Source organism: Salminus brasiliensis, chromosome 11 (assembly GCF_030463535.1).
Source record: "Salminus brasiliensis chromosome 11, fSalBra1.hap2, whole genome shotgun sequence".
Lineage (NCBI taxonomy): Eukaryota > Metazoa > Chordata > Actinopteri > Characiformes > Bryconidae > Salminus > Salminus brasiliensis.
The window spans coordinates 3,156,381-3,171,421 of record NC_132888.1 but is presented as its reverse complement, the minus strand read 5'-3'; the positions used below and the strand labels follow the sequence as shown (position 1 = coordinate 3,171,421).

The 15,041-nt window shown below is 42.6% G+C and overlaps 2 protein-coding genes across 3 annotated transcripts in view; one reads left to right on the top strand and one right to left on the bottom strand.

Moving 5' to 3' along the window:
* agla (amylo-alpha-1, 6-glucosidase, 4-alpha-glucanotransferase a) overlaps positions 1 to 2,967 on the top strand; it is a 46,455-nt gene extending 43,488 nt beyond the window's left edge. For both annotated transcript variants that reach the window (XM_072691439.1, XM_072691440.1), the window contains exons 32-34: positions 706 to 793; positions 924 to 1,057; positions 1,873 to 2,967. In XM_072691439.1, coding sequence (XP_072547540.1) covers positions 706 to 793; positions 924 to 1,057; positions 1,873 to 1,990 — 340 coding nt within the window. In that variant the 3' untranslated portion in view covers positions 1,991 to 2,967. The remainder of the gene's footprint in view (positions 1 to 705; positions 794 to 923; positions 1,058 to 1,872) is intronic.
* A 2,747-nt stretch (positions 2,968 to 5,714) lies between these two features.
* LOC140565661 (putative ferric-chelate reductase 1) lies at positions 5,715 to 13,625 on the bottom strand. Its single transcript, XM_072691700.1, has 7 exons — positions 13,590 to 13,625; positions 12,304 to 12,345; positions 9,010 to 9,199; positions 8,027 to 8,169; positions 6,039 to 6,136; positions 5,879 to 5,954; positions 5,715 to 5,789 (listed from the first exon to the last, which is right to left on the bottom strand). The coding sequence occupies exons 1-7, from the start codon at positions 13,623 to 13,625 to the stop codon at positions 5,715 to 5,717; spliced, it is 660 nt and encodes a 219-aa protein (XP_072547801.1).
* Positions 13,626 to 15,041: the final 1,416 nt, after the last annotated feature.

The window sequence follows — 15,041 nt, the reverse complement described above, 5'->3', positions numbered from 1 at the left end:
TCACAGTAATTAGCTCAATCAGCAGCATCAAGGTCCGCAAAAATGATTTAGGTCATGTCAGTGTATTTTATTTTATTTTTATTGATCAGCCATAAGATTAGCACCACAGTCCGTTCTTAAAGGCGATGTGTTGGAAGCAGGAACAACGACCAAGCAAAAGAATCAGAGCCAACAGTGACAAGAACCGGACTGTGATGTTCTGGACAACTGGGTTAGGCAGGTATTGAGGGGTGTTTCCAGTATGCAGGGGTCAGCATCCACCAAAAGTGCTCCAAGGAAGGACAACCGGGAAACCAGAGCAGATGGTTGGAGGTGCAAAATGCAACAGAAGCGAGAGGCATGCGGTCGGTCAGTCGGGAGATGTTGTCTTCTGGGCTTTTAGTGGTTCCGATGGCACATTAGCTGGTTTGTAAAACTGCTGAACCAATATGAAGGACTGTTTACTGTGCTGATTTGGGTCTGCTGTGGTCCTGTGGTCCAGATACCACAGGACACCTTCCCAGGTCTTGTGGAGCCCATGGCTAGAAGGGTCAGATCTGTTGTGGCGGCACAAGGGGGACCTACTCAATATTAGGCAGGTGGTGTTAATGTTATGGCTGATTGGTGTAAGTCAGTAAGTCAGTAATGATGTTGTTTTAGTCGGTCAGTAAAGCTTAGCGCTTTCCTGTCCTGAGTCACCATTTTTCCTGACCTCTCTCTTCACAGTGACATGGTTTACTGTGGCGTTTATGACAACTCTCTTGACAACGACAACTACAACCTAGCCAGAGGCTTCAACTACCACCAAGGCCCCGTAAGCAAACACCAGCTTCACTTCCTCATGGCCGTCAAATATCCAGACGTTTCCTTGTTTTTGTTTACGTCTTGATTCATGATAGCGGGATTCTTATCTCCTGTATGTTTAATTGGGTTTCCCTCTCCAGGAATGGCTTTGGCCTGTTGGCTACTTCCTCCGTGCCAAGCTATACTTCGCCAAGAAACTTGGGAAGGAAACCTACGACAAGACGGTGTACCTGGTGAAGAACGTCCTCTCTCGTCATTATGTCCATCTGGAGAGGTAATCATGCCAGCGCTCACTCAGTACGGATGTGTGAGGCAGTGTGACTGATGGTACACTCATAAATAAATAAATAATTATAATAAGGGTGTCTATAAAGGTTCTTTAAGTGATGCTGCAGAAGAACCGTATTTGGTGCCTTAATAAACCACTGCTTTAGAGTAGAGATGTATGGGTGTGAAGAACCTTTCCTGATGTTAAGGTTCCTCACTAATTTAAAGGTTCTGCACACATACATCTCTATTACAAACCTGGTTCAGAGACCCTCAGAAGACACCAGAAGGTTCTACGCTGCCCACCATTGTGGTATACATTTCAAACATCTCAGCATTTCATGGTTCTTCGGTATTAAAGAGTCTTTGGATATAAATATTGGATCCAAATACTAGGGTGACCATATTTTTGGTATCCACCTCATCATCCCCAACTTATATTACATGGAGCTCCACCATCCATCATTCCAGAGAACACAGTTCTTCCACTGCTCCAAAGATCCACAATGCTGGTGGGCTTTATACCCCTCTACTAGCCCACGCCTGGCATTATTAGGCAGCATGGAGCCAACAGGGTCATGTTGATCTGCCCCAGAGAGTCCTATTCTATTGGCAGTACTTCTCTACAGGCATTAGACAAGCTGTGTCAGCAGTGGGTGCAACTTAAAGTAGCTGAATGCATTCATTAAAAGAGGTGTCCACAAAAATGTGGACATATGGTGTAGCATAAATGCTTAAAATGATTCTCATCCCATAGTTCATCTGTTTTGGTTGTTCCCTCGACCCCATGACCTCTAAAATACTCTCCTGTCTCTTTAAAAGGTCCCCCTGGAAAGGTCTCCCAGAACTGACCAATGAGAACGGTCAGTACTGCTCCTTCAGCTGCGAGTCACAGGCCTGGTCCATCGCTACTGTCCTGGAGGTCCTGCATGACCTGTGAGCTTTCAGAAGCTGAGAGGCATCAGACTTGGGTGTTCCTCTGGTTGCACCTGAGCTTCTTGGAGGCAGTAGAAACGGTGTACACTGAGTTGCTTGTTTATTAGGTACTACCTACCTGTCTCACCTACCTGTCTCACCTACCTGTGTCACCTACCTGTTGGGTTTATTAGGGCCTACCTACACTGTAGCTCATCTGCTTTAGTACAGTTTATCAGCCCAGCTTTACCGTGTGACCCTGTGAGTCTGTGAGTGGGGGAGGACCACCATAAGACCTCTTGGTTATCCATCTGCTGACCAGATATTATTTTGAGTAGTGGACCTTTCTCCAAAAACAGCTAGGCTAGGATTAGCGTCCAGGTAACACTGGTCTAAGCAGCAGGACACCAGCTAATGGAGCAAGAAACACAGGAGTTTCCAATAAAGTGGCCACTGTATAATGAAGAATATGCCTTTTACACACAACCACGCCGCTTCCACTTCCATGGTGGCTAATAGACTGTGCAGCAACAGATGCATCCATATGGTAGGTGTTTCCAATAAAATGACCAGCAAGCGTAGGCACAAGGTAGGTATACTAAATAAACTGGCCACTCAGCGTAAGATAAAGTACATCTACACTGTACGGTACTGTAAGTTACACACACCTGTGCTCTGCCAGTATTACTAGGATGTCCAATCCCTGGCCTAACCCACTTCACATGTCCCAGCAGACGAGCAGATGAAGAACTGCCTTCGACTCCTAGTTTAGTCTTCCTCTAACACGGAATTCCCTTCCAGTGATCGAACCGACGGCCGTAGTCCTGCTGCTGTTTCTGTAACCGTGTGTCTTCGTGGTTTGCTTGTGTGTTTACTGTGTGTGTTTAATTTAGAAGGGCTGGTTGTGTCTTACCTGTGTCTTACCTGTGAATGCACTTGATGGAATTTACACATAGACGTGTACGATTAGAAAACACTGGAGACTCGGAAAATAAAGAGAGAGATCCAGATGGTTTCAGTGTGCTTTATTTGATTAGGCCTGTGAGATATTTGAAAAAATGGAAAGATGGTGGTGTAGAAACAGTCCCGGCTGAGGAATTTCGGCCAGTTTATTGGATGAAACCGCTGGACGCAAAAAATTGAATAGTGATGAAAAAATATAAATTAAGACAAAAAGTTTTAAGAAAGTTTAAACAAGGTAAAAGAAAATAAATTAAATTGAAGATGAGCCTTTCAGCCCAGCTTCTGTGGTAGTCGTATTTGCTCTCGGTGCTTAAAGATCGATCAGTCGGTTTTAGGAGTGTAGATAAACACTCAGCGTAACGCTGGCGGACCACTTCATTTACATTTACAGAATTTATCCAGAGCGACTTACAAGGTTACTGGTATTACAGAGGAGGGCCAATGTAGTGTTAGGAGTCTGGCCCAAGGACTCTTATTGGTGTAGTGCAGCATACCCAGTCACCCAGACCAGGAATCGAACCCCAGGTAGTGGTGTTATATATGCAGAACTGCATCTGCAAAGACCTTCCCCCACAGTGTCAGTTACACTTTTTATAGCCCACAAATACACAATGACATGTGCATTACGGACATTCACACTTTCAATCAGCTGACCTTTCATGTCCATAAGCTGGTAACGCTGGTTTTCTGAGCCCTCTGTGGTGAGGTGGGTGTGAAGTTGATAGACCTCAACCACACAGTTCACTCTCACTCCCAACTAACCCCGACCCTCAAAGTCTGCACATCCCGACCTCCCTCCAGCCCGAACTCACTTATGTTTTTCAACATCGGAATTGAGAACACCCTGGCGCACCCGAAGACGCATAGTGGTGATGTGTCCGTTATGTTATGATCCCTGATAAATATGAACTTTAATAACATTCTTTTTAAAGATTATATTTCTGATTCTGTAAAACTGTTGAATAACAAAGTTGGATGGGTAAGATCCTCAGATCTCTTACAGCCTCTTTTTTATTATTATTATTATTATTTAGATGACAAATACAATCTACATGCAGTCCAGTGCTCCAGAGTGGGAACTGGGAATTTCCTCTAATCTAAGAGGGAAAACTCAGTTTGTATGTTCTCCCATTTGGAAAGTTGGAGTTACTCAGTGGTTCCTTTTCTGTTTTGTGTATTATTTGCAATAAGAGGACTGTCCCACAAAACAATTCTGACCACATTTTTATTTTATTTTTATTCTTAATTAATTATGTATTTACTATTATTATTAATGTGATTATACATTGGATTTCGCAACATAATTCTGCCCAGTTTTTTAATTCTTAATTATTTATTATTATTATTATTATTATTGCTGTTATTATTATTATTATTATTATTAATGTGATTATACATTGGATTTCGCAACATAATTCTGCCCAATTTTTTTATTCTTAATTATTTATTATTATTATTATTATTGCTGTTATTATTATTATTATTATTAATGTGATTATACACTGGGTTCCACAATATAATTCTGACCAGTTTTTTTTATTCTAATTATTTGTTATTATTATTATTGCTGTTATTATTATTATTATTATTATTATACACTGTGTCCAAATTTTTTTCATTTTTATTCTTAATTATTTATTATTAATATTAATATTAATATACACTGGGCCCCACAACATAATTCTGCAATTTTCTTTTTTTTTTAATATAAAATAAACAGAATTTCAGTGAGTTTCTTAAAGGGTCTGATATTATGGTTTGTTTTTAGGTTCCACTGTAAAACTGCAGAACCTCAACTCCTTTATTTACCTTCTGAGAACGTCCGCACCGCTGCCTTAGAAAACCATTTACCTTTAGTGTTCGACACATGGAATTTGGCCTCCGTCTTTAACCCATCCATGCAGTGAGCACATACGTGTGTGTGTGTATGTGTGTGTTTTCACTGCCATGGCTGGGTTAAATGTAAGGCTAAATTCTGCAGCACTGCTGTGTAATAGCTATAGAGGATCAGCTTGGTCTCTTTCAGAAGCAGACGAACAAGAACCGACTCACTGGGAGTGTTTCAGAGTTTCTATGAATCCTTTTGATGGTGATTTTAACCCTTTTAAAAGCCTGAACCATCGATTGGTTCAAATTGTCCAAAAATGAATGAATGAATGAATTGAATTCTGCAGAACTGGACTGTTTATTTATATCTGACCAATTATTTAAAAAAAAAGAAAGAAAGAAAGAAAGAAAGGAACACTTTTTTTGTTTATAGGACTTTTATTTTGTATTATATTTGATACATGTGGAATTTATTGCTCATAGTTGTTGTTTTTTTTACTTAAACACAATTATAGAACACATTTATTAATGAACTCCTTGTACTTGGAGATACCTAAAATTTGTACTCAATGAAATTAGAATCTGTATGTATTTTTTGGGTGCATGCAGTGCACAGATAATCCCCCAGGGGGCAGAAAACATGTTTTTTTCTTTTATGTAATTCACAATTATTATTTTTTTATGTTTTATATGTTATTGTTCATATTCGTGTATTTAAAAAGGTCTTCAAAAAAAACTTCCATATGTGTCCAATATTATACACATGGTTAAAGACAGTGAGATGATTGGTTGGTCCAGAAGAAACCGGTAGAAGGTTTGATAGTAAACATGTTATTGGGCCACGTCGGGTTGTGCTGCTACTTCCAGGTTCTCTTCCAGTTAGGGTAATAAAGTTGTCACATGTTTTTATTGATGTTTGAGGTTCCATGAGCTAAAGTGGACCAACCTATGAGTGGAGTTTAAGGGACTGAGCTGAAGATAACAGCAAGTGCGGTCAGGACGCAGAAACCCGTGACCTGGGCCGAAAGCGAAACCTGTCGACAGCAAAAATGAGGAAAACTCTGTTTGGCTGCGAATCACAAGTGACCCATTTATGGATTATGGACTGGAAGACATTGCTCACCACTGAACTGGCTGAGGTGACGATGGGGCTCCTCACCATGGTCCAGAAGTGGGAGTAGTTCTTTACAAATGTTGCACTGAAACAGAACCACAGAACCCTGTAATTAGTCAGTGGAACCCGGTTATGGCTGGGTTATCCATTGATGAGGCTGATTGATTACCAGAACTCAATGTTGCCTGGAGAAGATGTTAGAGGTGCAACCCAAGTGGCCTCAAAGTTTGTTTTGTTTCTGTCAGAGGCATGGCTGATGGTGGAGTTCTGGAGGCAGGAACGAGAGAGGTTTAAGGCTTGTGGCCACATTAAAGTTTGCATATCTAATTTTTACCCAATTTTTAATGATCCAGCCAATCACATGTAATGCTCCCAACACTGAGAGGGTGAGGCCACCGCCTCTTTTCCAACTGCCTCGAATGCAACGACATCAGGCAACCAGCACGCTCAGAAGACTGCGCCAGGTACCCAACTCTAAAGCATGGGCTAGCAGACGACCACGCTGGCTATGTGATGTGTATAGGAAGAGAGAGAGCCATCTACCCACCTGGAGAGAGCAGGGCCAGTTGTGCTCACTCTAGTTCCGACTGCTGATGGCGAGCAACTGGACCCGGGATTCTAACCAGCGATCCTTGGGTCGCCTTCGTCCACCAGAACATGTTCTAACCTGAATGCATTCAGCTTAACGTAGTTCAGCTTGGCTTGCCTGCTGCAGTCTGTACACCAAAGCCCCAAAACATTATGACCACTCTGGCGATAACTCCTAAAAATAAAGCTGCTTCAAAGGGTTCTTCAAGCAATGCCATGAAAGAACCACTTTCGGTTCTAGAACCGTAATAGAACCGTGTCTGTAATAGAAGTGAATGTGTGGAGAACCTTTAATTTGGTTAAAGTGATGGTTCTAAAAGTGGGTCAGGTTTACATCAGCATACCCCTGACCAATCACAAGTCCTCAGGTCTACCAGTGGTAGATCCACAAATGCAGTCATAATCCTACAGATTGGAGCTTTGCACCAGTGGCCCCTTGGCCAAGCACACACCCCGAAAGTCAACAGGGCTCCACCCTCTCTTTGAGTCTGAGGAGCAACTAAGGGGGCGGCTGCCCTGAGTGCCCCATGTAATTTAGTCAGCTGGGTCCCGGGACGGACGGAGGTATCGGCGCAGCACCATGGGACACGCGGGGCAGGTGCTTGTATCTACATATGGGCTGGTATCTCAGTTCCAGATATCAGTACCTCAATAAACCTTTAAAGTAAAAAAAAAATGGGTGGTTGCCATGGTAACAGAAACAAAGGATCTAAAGAACCACCACTTGATTCTTGGTTCTTTACCAAACGTCTCCGAAATGATCTGCGATGGGAGGAACGTGTCCTGATACACTGTACAGCAATCAACCAGTTGGAGTGCCCATGCTAACACCTGTCTACCCTCGAAAACATCAACAGTGGACATGCTAGCATCTGAACTGGACTTTGCAGTGAAGCAAGTTTCCTTTCCATCACATGGACAGCACCAGGTGGAACAGTGGTGAGTCAGTGGTCTGAGGCGGGACAAACAAACCACGTACTGGCCACTGGACTTAGCGAAGCGCGAGAGCAACGAAGGCTATCCCGCTGGGTCTGCCATGACAGACGAACTACTGGGATCTGCGATGGGAGGAACGTATCACAATACACTGTACAGCAACCGACCAGTTGGAGTGCCCATGCTAACACCTGTCTGCCTTCGAAAATGTCAACAGTGGACATGTGATGCAATTTTGGACAGGTGGACAGTCCAGGTGAAACAGTATGTCTCCACCGTCCAACTTACGGGACCTAAACGATCTGCTGGATCGTGTTGGTGCAAAATACCACAGATACCACCTTCAGAGGTCTTGTAGAGTGAGCTGTGTTGGTGGCACGTAGTGGACCAACAGCATGTTATAATGGTCATAATGTTTTGGCTAATCCGTGTAACTCTAACACATATACCAGGTATCAGAAACCAGCCTAAGCCAAAGTAGGCCAGCTTGTTCGATTACGCTGTGTTTGAAAATCCCATCGGTGGGACCATTTTATCCAGGGGCCACCAACGGCCAACGCCAACAGTGGGGCCGTACTTGCAAAAGGCTGTTGTGCATCTAGTACTATGTAATACAGTAATAGCTATAAGCACCATCCCACTGAAGCAGTCGTGGAGTCTGAACAGGCTGGTGTTTGCGGAGCTGAAGGAGCCCACGGCCGCCCCGTTCGCTGTCCTGCGAGCCTGCAGCATGAAGCCCCGGAAGCCAGTCCCGCTATCCACTGCCTCCAGCATCACTACAAGGTAAGCATTCATGTAACACTGAGGGTCATTCCATGTTAACACTGACTTTACACAGTTACATGAATACACTGCCCACCAAAGGTTTTTGGACACCTACCTTCATTTATTATCCAGTAAAAACAGCCATACAGGACAAGGTATTCATACACCATATGCCCAAATGTTTGTGGACACCCCTAAGTTGCACCCATTGCTGACACAGATGTGCAAACACACACACACACAGCTTGTCTAGTCCCTGTAGAGAGGTACTGTGATTCAGTGGTTAAACACTGGGTTATTGATGACAGGGTTGTGGGTTCTATACCGGGGTTAGCCAAGTTGTTGGGCCCCTAACACTCACTGCTCAATGGGTGCTGTGACAGAGGCTGCCCACTGCTCCGGGCCTGTGTACTAATCGCATGGATGGGTTAAAGTCTCTGTCTGGTTGTCTTGGTCAATGAGGGGTATAAAGCCCCCCAGCATTGAGCTGTGGAGCAGTGGAAGAACTGTGTTCTCTAGAATGAAGGATAGTGGAGCTCCATCCCATACTTTTGGGATGACTTGGGGTGCTGATCATCCAACATTTTGACCTCACTGATTGCAATCAAATCCTCACAGCAATGCTTCTCCAAAATCTAGCAGAAAGCTCTACTTCCCTACAGTAGAGACAGAGTACAGTAGAGACAGTTACTCCAACGAAAGCAGGATACACTCTTTTTAACACCCTTGACCTCAGAAGAAACAACGAATAAGCAGGTGTCCCAATACTTATGTCAATTTAGTGTATGTGCACTTTAGATTAGATTAAAGCTTAGAATTATATATCTGCAGAAGGAGGAGGCTCGACTGACCCATGATGGAGTCGCCAGGTCTATAGGAGGTGCTGTTGACTCTGACTTGGTACAGTGGGGCGGTGGTTTGAGCAGCATTGTCATGCCCTGGCAGCATGGAGACGCACACACTGCTCACAGATCCATTGGAGTAAGCAGAACTGAACCCCATACAGCTCATCCCCACCAACACCAAGAGCAGAAGACCCATCTGAAAAAAGAAAAACAGACACATGAGAAACAATGCAAGTCTAAAAAAGCTCATTTTTTAAAAGCTGGCCAAACGGGTGCATTAATATTAATGATTATTAACACAAATAACCCCTCGGTTTATGATTCAGTTATTAGTCCTAATGCAGAATCCATCCAACTTTTATTCACATTCATTCCTCAGGTAGAAGTGAGTGGAGATATGAGGGTTTAAAAGACTTCTGTAGAAGCTGAAGTATCAACTGAAGCTTTTTACTCCAGTAAAAGTGTAAAAGTACTGGTTTCAGAACAACTTCAAGTAGAAAAGTAAAAGTAATGGAAGGAAAACAAAGGCCGAAAGCTTAGGCCGCACCACAGGGGTCTATAGTGCTCTATACCCCCCCTCCCCCCACCTCCCCAAAACCCCATTTCTCTAAAAGTCATAATGAGGAGAATGATCTATTAAAATGTTGATGTTAAAAATGTTGGGCTGCACTAGGCTCCTGTTTCAGCTGCAGATCTGCCCATTGAAAATGAAGCATTTCAGTAATATCAGCTCTATTAAAGGAGCGTCTCTGTGCTCTACTGAGCATTAACATGAGCTTCATGGAGGAAAATATGAGGAGTCGTTGTCTAGAAGTTCTGTAACGCTGCAGAAAGTCAGACTTCAGAGGCGTGTGATCAATAAGCTTTATTGGAATGTAAATGTGGGGCTCAGTCGGGACGTTTCACTGCAGCTCTCTTGAGTCTCTGCCACGGACACAGTCTTCATACTAGACTAGACGTCTGCTGTGAGCTCGCTGGAGAGGGACGGGACGTGTGCAGGTGTGATGGATCTCTTATAAACCAATAGGGAGTCAGAATGGAGTCTGTTTATACTTCTCATCCAATCAGGATCAGACTCACAGGATTTATCTGGAGAGGGTTTTTATTGATGACGAGCCGGAATGAAAACTAAGGGAAATGAAATAGGAGGAACGAGGCTGTTTTTAAAATGTAAGGAGGAGAAAGTTCAGATAATTGGGGGAAAATTTGAGAAGTAGAAGTAAATAATTTCTCTAGTAAAGTTTAGAGAACCAACATTATTACTTCAGTAAGATACAGAATTTACAGTATTTGTACTTCAATACTTGACACCTCTGGATAGTAAATATAATGGCTGTGTGTGTGTGTGTGTGTGTGTGTGTGTGTTGTTCACAAAAACTTTCCTAAGACAAATCTTATGAGGAATCTTGAAACAAACACTAAACAAGTCAAATCTTCTCTTAAAGTTTTAATTTATTTCTTAATATTTCTTAAGAAGTACGTTACTTTACGACCAATTTCCTTCTTTAATCCGGTTAAATTACAATGAATGAGAAAAATTCTGGAATTTAACTACTTAAACTGATCGGCTTTGAGGCTTATAGTCTAAAACCAGTGTGAGGCCGTCGCAAGATTAAGAAAATATTTAAAAAATAATTTTTGTTGTTCTTAATTAAAAAAAACAAAACAAAAAAAACAGAACAGAACAAAATATGAAAAATATGAAAAAATAAATCTTAGGATTTTTTTTAAAGAATAATCAGTCCTTAGCTTTTTTATAATTGTATGCTTATTGACTTACATTTATTGTATATATTGTATTTTGTTATTATTTGTATGTATTTATTGTAAATTTATTGATTTACAGAGCTTGAAATATACAAAGCAAAAACAGCGGGAGGTTCCCATACAATATGAATTGAATAGCTGATTGAGTAAAACAAAGAAAAGATACTACTACTACTACTACTACTAATAATAATAATAATAATAATAATAATAATAATAATAATAATAATAATAAATGGGGCAAAACAGCATTCAGGGCAGTATAACAGACATAGATCATTTATCACAGTATATTGTGTATTGTATGTAAATTATATGTAGAGTAGCTGTGTATTGTTAATACTAGACAGATGCTAACAGCTGGAACAAATTCATTGTGTGTGTGAACATACTTGACCAATAAATCTGATTCTGAGTCTGATTCTGAATCTGAATCTGATTCTGGCTCTGAATCTGATTCTGATTCTAATCCTGAATATCCTCCCGACTGATGACCAGATTTCCCAAACCTTTGCTGCCTCTTATGAATCTCAAAGATAAGCTTCTGTAGTGGAAAGAGGTCTGATATCTGAGTCAACCACATTTTAAGTGAAGGAACATCTGAAGTGTGAAGGAACATCTGAAATGTGAATTTCCCCACTGCGGGACTAATAAAGGACTATCTTATCTTATCTTAAGATATCCACGACAGCAAGACGCGTTTCAAAGTCCCTAACAAAGAAGCCTGAGAGTCATTTAGAACCAGATCAGGACTCAAAAGATATAAACCTGGTGACATATCATAACTTAAATATGAAGCAAACACCAGTCAGCCACAACATTAACACCCCCTGCCTCACATTAAGATCCTCACAAGATCCCTTTAAAACAAGTTCTGTAAGTCGTCAGGTGGGACCCTTGAGGCCTTGGGTGCCCATGACCCTGTCAACAGTTGTCCAGTTGTCCTTCTTGGAGCACTTTTGGTAGGTACTGACCACTGCATACTGGAAACACCCCACCTCAAGACCTGCCTGATGTTTTAGTGGAGATGATCTAATGACCAAGTCGTTTATCTAGAACCTCACAGTTTGGTTCAAAGTGTTTGAGATTCTTACGCTTGTCCATTTTTCCTGCTTCAGCACCTTCAAGAACTGACCGTTCACCTACTATCCACCCTTTGACTGGAGCCGCCGTAGATGACGAGATCAAGTCTATATCTTTTTCACGTCACCTGTCAGTGGTGTTAATGTTATGGCTGAATTTCTTCCTTCACTTTTGTGAATCTAGAACCTGGTTCCTATCAACACCGCCGCAACGAAGCCTCTATAATGACCCTCAATTTCACACCGAAGCCCAACTTCTAGAATTCAATTATAAAGAAATGTTCAATTTAAAGAATTTAAGGAATTTAAAGAATTTAAGGAATTTAAAGAATTTAAGGAATTTAAAGAAACCTTTTCTTCATACGTTTCCTCAATCCTGCCGTTTTCCAGTTAGAGTGGAGTTGGTTAATGGTTCTGTATGTATCCTAATAGTATCAGACCCTTGACTTACCTTCCACAGTCTTCTTGTTTTGCTGTATGCTATGACCTCCAGCTGTAACAGTGAGAGAAACTCAGAGACGTAATGAGGAGAGAACGGGATCGCAACCCTTTTTAAACCAAGCGCTTCAGTTTCATGTGGGCGTGAAAGAAGCATCTTGTGTTTCAGGCTAATTTTAGTGGAATTCATGCAGCCCGACCAGTTTGGAGCTATAATAACGATGTGAGCAGTGTCCAGTTTGTGTTTGTAGCGATGGTAGCGAGGAACTGGTGGGTTGTATGTGCATAAGAGCTTCAATTGAGGGAACCTGAGAGCCACAGTCATTAATTCAACTGAAGCATAAAGTAATCCAGAACACAAAACACTGGGCAGGGACAGTCTGCGAAACTCGAAATACACAGCCTGAGCAAAAAGCAGTAAGAAACCACCACCAAGAAGAGGCAGAACACAAGTGAGGCTACAAACGACCTGCCCAGTCCAAACACACAGAACAAGGACATGTGCAGTACATAAGTAGCCCAGGAGGGGGAGCCGTCCAAAACAGTGACCAGTCCAGTGACCAGTCCAGAAATCAAACTCAATGCACATGGCCCTGGTCCTGTGCAGCACCCAATAGTCCCATTGGGGGGGGGGAGCTATTGTGGCATTGCCTGACCTGTAAGGTACGGCTCGAGAAGCACCAAAGGGAAGGATGGAAGGAAGGCCTGGACCACAGAAAGGCACGGCTGGTGTAGGGAGAAGGTCCACTGCATAGAGCAGTTTCCCAAATTTTCCCCTGAAAAGGGACAAAGGGTCATGACCTTGCAGAGTGCAGGGACAGGAATTCACTGAGGTGCAAAAGCTGGGGTCACTCTGGGCACTGCGACTTGGGAACCACCACAGGCTCAGAGCGACTTGAAGGGAAGGGAAGTGAAGGGGATGCGTTGCAGTAAATAAGGAGTCCAGGAGGGGGAGGTGAAGTGACCAGTCTAAAAATAAATAATAAATGCAGCGCACATGGCCCTGGCCCTGGGCAGTACCCAATAGTCCCGTTAGGGGGGAGGCACTGCGACAGAGCCCTTTAAGGTATGGCCCCAGACAGTAGGCCTGGACCGTGGAAAGGTGTAGGGGGTTGGTGCAAGGAGAAGGTCCACTACAAAGGGCAGTTCACAAATTTCCCTGTAAAAAGGGATGGAGTTCTGGTCAGAGCACAGATCAGAAACCTAGTAGAGTCATCTCGAGAGCAGGAACAGGAATCCCTTGAGGCGCTAAAACTGGAGTCATTCTGGGCAGTGTGGATCCACGGGAGAGGAGGGAACCTGGGAACCACCATAGGCAGGCTCAGAGCGTCCCATGGGGAAGGGTAGTGATGCCTTGCAGTAAATAAGGAATTCCATGAGGAGCTGATGTCACCAGTCCGAAAACTGGCCCCGGCCCTGGCAGTACCCAATAGTCCCATTAGGGAGGAAGCACTGTGACAGAGCCTCTAAGGTACGGCCCCAGACATTCCTAAGTGTAGGCCTGGACCATGGAAAGGTGTAGGGGGTTGGAACCCCACAGCTAACGTTCTGTAGCATATCTAAAGCACATAGGTTTGTAACAAGGTCAGGATTAAGGTTCCCTTTTTAATGTTGGGCAAGCAACGCTGCACAGTAGAACAGTGCACCACTGTTAGACAGCTGCTCATAGGAGTCCAGGTTGACGAGTGCTTGTTTGGCAAGGTTTGAAGAGTTCGATGTAAGACCTTGTCCAAAGTCACAGGGTATCCAAACTTTTGAACAGCCCGCTTTGAATCATTCAAATTTGTTCATTGGGATTTCTGAGAAAATGTTATAAAAATGAAGGTGCTTCGAAGGGTCCTTTGAGGGACGCCATAGAAGAGCCACTTGTAGTTCCATGAGGATGTGATAGAGATGAGTGAGTGTGAAGAACCTTCTCCAACAAATGAAGGTTCTTGAGAGCTTTAAGAGGTTTTTCCACACTCACACACAACATTTATGGAAGCAGAAGTGGTTCTTCTATGGTATCCCTCAAAGAACCATTCAAGGCACCTTTATTTTTAGGCCCGTAGCCAAGGCTGAATGTACTACTTCTCAATAAACCGAAAGTCTAATTATGCAAAGGGTGTCCAAAATACCTCATACACACAACCCTAATCATGTCGAAATGGAACAAATGATAAATCGTTTATTACTGTATGGCAGAACAACTCATCATCTCGTCACACAGTGGAGACGCCCGGCTACTTTCCTCGTCCCAACCAGGTCACTCATTAACTCAGTGTTTACCAGTGGCTGTTCCTGAGAGTGTAATAACCTAAATCAACCTCAGTATTTCAGGAATTAGCCCGTGTGCTTCCGCCATATCTCGGCTGTTTCCTCCTTCCTTTCCAGAGGCCGCAGTAATGAGGATGTGTGTTTAGGAGAAAGAGCTGGTGTGTGTATATATACACACTCATCTGGCCATCCTACATACACAGATACACAGATATCAGTCCTACTTACACACGCTGGACTATAGCACACTCATAACGACTCTGAGAAGGTAGGCCTGCTGTCTAACCCTGTTTTTTGTTTTGTTTTATTATTCAATATTTAATTAACAATCAATTAACAATACAAAACTTCAGGTATCATGATCTGGTATGATGTTTTTTTTTTATTTAAATTATTAAAACTTATTTAATGGCATAATAGTATATAGCAAATATATTTATATAATCAATTATAGTATATATATATAAATATATATATATAGTCAAAATACAATTA